Below are 6,000 nucleotides of genomic sequence, written 5' to 3' on the forward strand. Positions count from 1 at the left end.
TCTGTTTTGCTTTGCTCTGTTTTGTTTTGAAGTCACTGAAATTTGGCTGAAATTGCTAATTAATTAGCTCCATCCCCTACAGGACCATTATCTCCAGACCTTTAGGAAGTAAAATTGTGTACATTTTTTTAGGGAGCATATTGTCAGCAACTAAAGGAACTTCACTCGCCCTGTGACATTGCTCTTTGGTAAACTCTCTTGGGCATTCTTCTATAAAACTAATGGAAGCAGTGTCTCATACCTCTTGGTTTAAATCTGTACTTTTAAGAAACAAAAATCTGTGCATTCTAATATTCTAGAAAGACTCTTTGTATTCGGTTAGCATTTTAATTGCAGACTGAACTTCTAAAATTTATATTTTTTAAACAAATACTTCTCATACACCTCACTAAAGTCTTTGTTCTAGCCAGCCGTTTAAATTTTCGGTTCATATTTTAAACCAATATAATTAATCTGTAGACTATATGATGTTTTGTTTTACAAAAGAGGGGGGTGTGGATGTGTGTTTTAAGATTTATAATTTTTTTTAAGATTTGTTTCTCCTCATATAACAATTATTCATTTGAGAAACCATTATTTTCTGTTGTGAAAGGCACCTGAAATCTGTAGTTTCCTCTGGTAGTTCTTTGACCTGGTGTAGAGCACTCAAATAAAACAATTAGGTGAAATTCAGTTAGAGATTTCATGGAGTTTTGTCTCATAAATGTCCATAAGACACTTCACTTTAAGTAAGATACCCCCCCACCCCCCCATACACAAATGATCCAGGGGCCAAGTGAAGAAGTTTGACTACAGTTCTGGTCAGCCATCTTCCTAAGAGCATCTCTGTCTTGACACATAGATCACTCCTCCCTTGGGGCGTCTGGTTGGCTCAGTTGCTAAGCGTTCAGCTCAGGTCATGATCCCAGGGTCCTGGGATCAAGCCGTGCATCGGGCTCCCTGCTCTATGGGAAGCCTGCTTCTCCCTCTCCCTTGTGTTCCCGCTCTTGCTGTCTCTGTCAAATAAATAAAATATTTTTAGAAAAAAAAAGAAATGTCCTATTCATAGGTGAATTATTTGACTCATCCACCTAGCCAGTAAGAAGTAATTTTGTTTTGTAGAAATATTTAATATTTTATTTAACTAAAATACCTAAATAGCTTTCTTGGGAGAGGTAAATTTCAATACCAAAGAGCAGTTTTTAAGCATTGGTTGATGATTGCAACCTTTTGTGCCTAGTTATATTCATTCTGGTCACCTTATATCTTATTCATAGCCTTAATTTAATGAACAGAGACTTCTGATATTTCGTTATAATAGCTCATATGAATATTTTTTCTTTGATTCCTCTCAAGAACTTTATATCTCAGCAGGGTTAATTTGGAAGTAGATCACACACAAGATTAGTAATTTTTTCTTTTAATTCAGTGGTTATCAGATTTTGCCATGTTTCTCTTCTCTACCAAATATTTTATTAATGCTTCTCAACTCTGTATGCAAAATAAAATTTTGTGGAGGTTTTTAGCTGGGCCTGCTAACCCCCAGAGATTTCAGTTTCATTGATCTGGGGTTGGGCCTGGGCATTGTAATTGTTACAGCTCTCCAGGTGATTCTAATTGGTAACCAAGAACTGAAAACCAATGTGCTAAATCCTACTGTAGCCCAAGTAATTGTTTTCTCCCATTTATCTCCTATTCCTTAAAATAATTCTTCTGATTTTCGGTTTTCAGATGTCATATTCCCTCCACTCCCCGACTCCACCCAGAGTTGATCCTCAGCAACAGTGGGGAAGAGTGAACATGAGTAAATCCGTAGATGATGAGAAATGATTTTAGTCAGTGGATTTAAACCACCTCTTTTACCAGACCTGCAAATGAGACTACAAATGTACTCAAGTTGACTAATCTGAATTTTTTTTTAAGATTTTATTTATTTATTTGAGAGAGAGAGAGAGCTGGGGGAGCAGCAGGTGGGAGGGAGGGAGAGGGAGAAGCAGTCTTCCCACTGAGCAAGGAGCCCGAGGCAGGGTTTAATCCCAGGATCCTGGGACCGTGACCTGAGCCGAAGGCAGACGCTTAACTGACTGAGCCACCCAGGTGTCCCAGCTAATCTGAATTTTTACTACCTGTATATGTTCTTCGTTTTTTGTTTTTGTTTGTTTTGGGGTGGTTTTTTTTTTTTTTTTTTGGCACCCTGTCCACCATTGTTAGGAACCAGGAGGTAGCTAATGAAGGCACCATGAGGAGAGCAAGGAGTTCATAATCTCAGTGGGAAGGAAAGAATCAGAGGACCTAGATAATCTATATCTTACATACTAACCCCTAGAAGTGTTAAAGTCTCTGGAGTACATGGGCATAGCGCCTGTTACTTAAGTCGTTAATATGTTCTTTTTTCTCTTTCAGGTATCCAAACTATTGACTCTACCCAGGCCCTGTTCCTTCCAATTGGAGCATCTGTCTCTCTCCTAGTAATGTTCTTCTTCTTTGACTCAGTTCAAGTAGTTTTTACAATATGTACAGCAGGTAAATGAGTTTCTTCTCTATTCCTAAACATTAACCTAAAAGGAATTTTTTTCACCTCTTTTTTTTTTTTTTTTTAAGATTTTATTTATTTATTTGAGAATGAGAGAGAGCACATGAGAGGGGGGAGGGTCAGAGGGAGAAGCAGACTCCCTGCCGAGCAGGGAGCCCGATGCGGGACTCGATCCCGGGACTCCAGGATCACGACCTGAGCCGAAGGCAGTCGCTTAACCAACTGAGCCACCCAGGCGCCCCTTTTCACCTCTTTTTAATCATCATTCAAAACTTAAGATTTATATACCATGCCATGCAAATTTTTCTTCTTAAGTCTGTTTTTTCCTCCCCACACTTCTCCTTGAACCACAGGATACACATAGCATCAGTTTGGGACTACCAGCACAGCCTGAACAAAAGACCAAGGGTTTGAAAATATGTGGGCTTTATGACACCAAAGTAGAACCACTCTGACTGTGGCTCCTTGTCTGGGAGGTTATCAGAAGATCCAGTGTGGCAGAGTGGTCATTTGCAACCACCACTGATGTTTCTGTAGACAGACACAGTTGATAACTAATCAAAGTAATTTGACTGTCAGCCCCCTGATCAGTTTTTAAGCCAAGAGGTGATGGAAGTGTATAAAACATCAGCAAAATGCTGGACATGTCAGATCATCCCCTGGCCCACTGTTTCTCTTTTCGTATTAAGATAGAAGAGAATGAGAAACCCTAGATGTCTCTGCTTCCCCTACTTCAAATCAGGTACTTCTTTCTTCTCAAGACTATCTGTACAGTGCTAACAGAAGACATTTTTTTTGTCTCTAGTTAATTAATTGTATCTACTTGTTGAGAAAAGTTTTCTGGGCAATCAGTGTCTCCATAAGTCATGCCATTTTTCTTATGGTTGTTGAAAATAAACAACAAAACTTAACCATATGTTTTCTTTCTTTAGTTCTTGCAACAATAGCTTTTGCTTTCCTCCTCCTCCCGATGTGCCAGTATTTAACAAGACCCTGTTCACCTCAGAATAAGTAAGGACTTGGGATTTTCCTCTAAATTATTAATTTGTATGTGTTTTTATCTTACACTTGATAGCATTGTTAGGAGTCTAAATTTCTGGTATTGACCAGAACACACAAATGCCAGAAGACTGGGAAGGGGGGAGATGTTTGATCTTTAAGACTGGGAGGTGGTACTTCCTTTTGCACCTTTTCATAGCAGAGGAAATGTAAACAAATCTTAGGAAGTCTGAGTTGTTGAAATATGCTTCCTGCTTAGATTACTGAAAGATGAGCAGTTTTATTTTGAAGCAATGCTTTCGTTCCTTTACCTAGGGAGTTAATGGGATGTGAAAATAGTGGTTGACTCAGACATTCTTTGCCTTTCATCTTTGGTGACCTAGAATATATACTAGCCTCTTAGGTTCACACCTTTCACACCTTAACTCCTAAGGCCATTGCTCCATGGAAACAAAATGCTGTGCTAACAGAGATGCTGTATGCACTTAGGAAACCAGGCACTTGGGGCAGCTGATTTTCCCAGGAATTAGTGATAACGAAATAGAGTTATTGCCCGTTTTATAAATGTGTATCCATCATTGCCCAGTGAATTGAAGGTCAATACTTCCTCATTTTGTTTTCCTCGTAAGAACAGAACTTCCCCTATAATGTACTTAATTCTCCAAAGATTGGTGTTGTCACTTTAACTTCTAAACATCCATGCTGATAATTTGGGATAAAAAGTATAATATCAGATGGGTGCAGAAGTATAATTAATTGCTCTGCGTTTCTGTAGCTTACTCCAAGGAGGTTTGGGTATTTTCAAATTCCGGGTGTCTGGGTATTGCCTGCTATTCTCATCTGGCCATTATGAGCTCTGATCATGAAGGACCAAGGTAGAGTTTGGCTATTGAAATATAATGTATTGCCTATTAGTCCAATAAATGATGTGTGTTTTCCAGGATTTCCTTTGGTTGCTGTGGGCGTTTCACTGCTGCTGAATTACTATCATTCTCTCTGTCTGTCATGCTCGTCCTTATTTGGGTTCTCACTGGCCATTGGCTTCTCATGGATGGTGAGTAACATGTGAAAGGTTGAAGTTTTAATGTAGTTTTTATACAGTTAAATTTGTCCTCCCTTCCTTTGCTTTCTGTGTTTTAGTAATATTTCCTCTGATTACTGTGAATATTAGGTGTCCTTAGGCAGTGTTACATATTGCTGAGTTTTTTATTTTTATGCACATTCTTAAGATACTTTTTAAAGATATTTTTGAATAACCGCTTTTTGAGGAATAATGTACAAGTGTATAAGTGTACAATTCAGTGGGGTTTTTTTTTATTTATTTTTTTTAAAGATTTTATTTATCTGTTTGACAGAGAGATAGAGAACACAAATAGGCAGAGTGGCAGGAAGAGGGAGAGGGAGAAGCAGGCTCTCTGCTGAGCAGGGAGCCGGACATGGGGCTCGATCCCAGGACCCTGGGATCATGACCTGAGCCTAAGGCAGCCGCTTAACGACTGAGCCACCCAGGCGCCCCTCAGTGGTTTTTAAATATTCAGAGTTGTGCAACCATCACTACAGTCAATTTTGGAGCATTTTTATCACCCACCCTCCAAAACCCCATACCCAGCAGTCACTCCCCATTCCCCCACCGGAGCCCCAGGCATCCACTAATCTACTTTCTCTCTCTGTGGATCTGCCTCTCCTGAACATTGCACATAAAATCATACATTATATGACCTGTGTGTCTGTCTTCTTTCACTTAGCATGATGTTTTCAAGGTTCACTCATGCTATAACCTGAATCGGTACTTCATTTCTTTCTCTGGCCAATACTACTCAGTTGCATAGCTATGCCACTTTTATTTATACATTCATCAGTTGTTTCCGCTTTTTTGGCTGTTATCAATAATGCTGCTATGAACATTCATGTACACTTTTTTTGTGGAGACTATACTTTCTTACATAAATGGAATAATACTGTAATATATATAAATATATATGTGGAATATATGTCATACATGTGTTATATATGATAGACTTTATGTAATGATATAAATACATGTCTATATCATTACATAAAGGTATAGCATATCCTTCTTAATAATTCCAGAGTATTCCATTTTATGTTACTTAACTATTGCTGGACCCTTAGATTGCTTTTAATCTTCTGTTAATAAATAACCCCGAGGTAAACATTCTTGTTCCACCTCTGGATACACATGTCAGATTAGTTAATATGATTATTTCTGTGGATGAGTTCCTAGATATGAAATTCCTAGATCAGAGGATTTTTGTATTAAAAAAAATTTTTTTTCTCTATTACTGTACTGCCTTTCAGAAAGCTGGTAGCAGTTTACACTCCTGCCTGTAGCGCATGAGAATCTCTCTTTGTTGATGATGATGATAAGGATGAACTAAGAATGGCAGGAGGAGCTAACATTTATTGAGTGCTATGCATTGGGCACTTTCTTGGATGTTTACATGGATTATCTCATTTAATCCTGAAAA

The 6,000-nt window shown here is 38.4% G+C and overlaps 1 protein-coding gene across 1 annotated transcript in view; it reads left to right on the forward strand.

Annotated features, from left to right (window-relative positions):
- Window positions 1-6,000, forward strand: part of SPPL3 (signal peptide peptidase like 3) — a 134,925-nt gene that overhangs the window by 116,354 nt on the left and 12,571 nt on the right. The window contains exons 4-6 of the mRNA XM_006737782.3: window positions 2,383-2,502; window positions 3,445-3,523; window positions 4,453-4,565. Coding sequence (XP_006737845.1) covers window positions 2,383-2,502; window positions 3,445-3,523; window positions 4,453-4,565 — 312 coding nt within the window. The remainder of the gene's footprint in view (window positions 1-2,382; window positions 2,503-3,444; window positions 3,524-4,452; window positions 4,566-6,000) is intronic.

This window comes from Leptonychotes weddellii, chromosome 13 (genome assembly GCF_054177405.1).
Source record: "Leptonychotes weddellii isolate Sample4059 chromosome 13, ASM5417740v2, whole genome shotgun sequence".
Classification (NCBI taxonomy): Eukaryota; Metazoa; Chordata; class Mammalia; order Carnivora; family Phocidae; genus Leptonychotes; species Leptonychotes weddellii.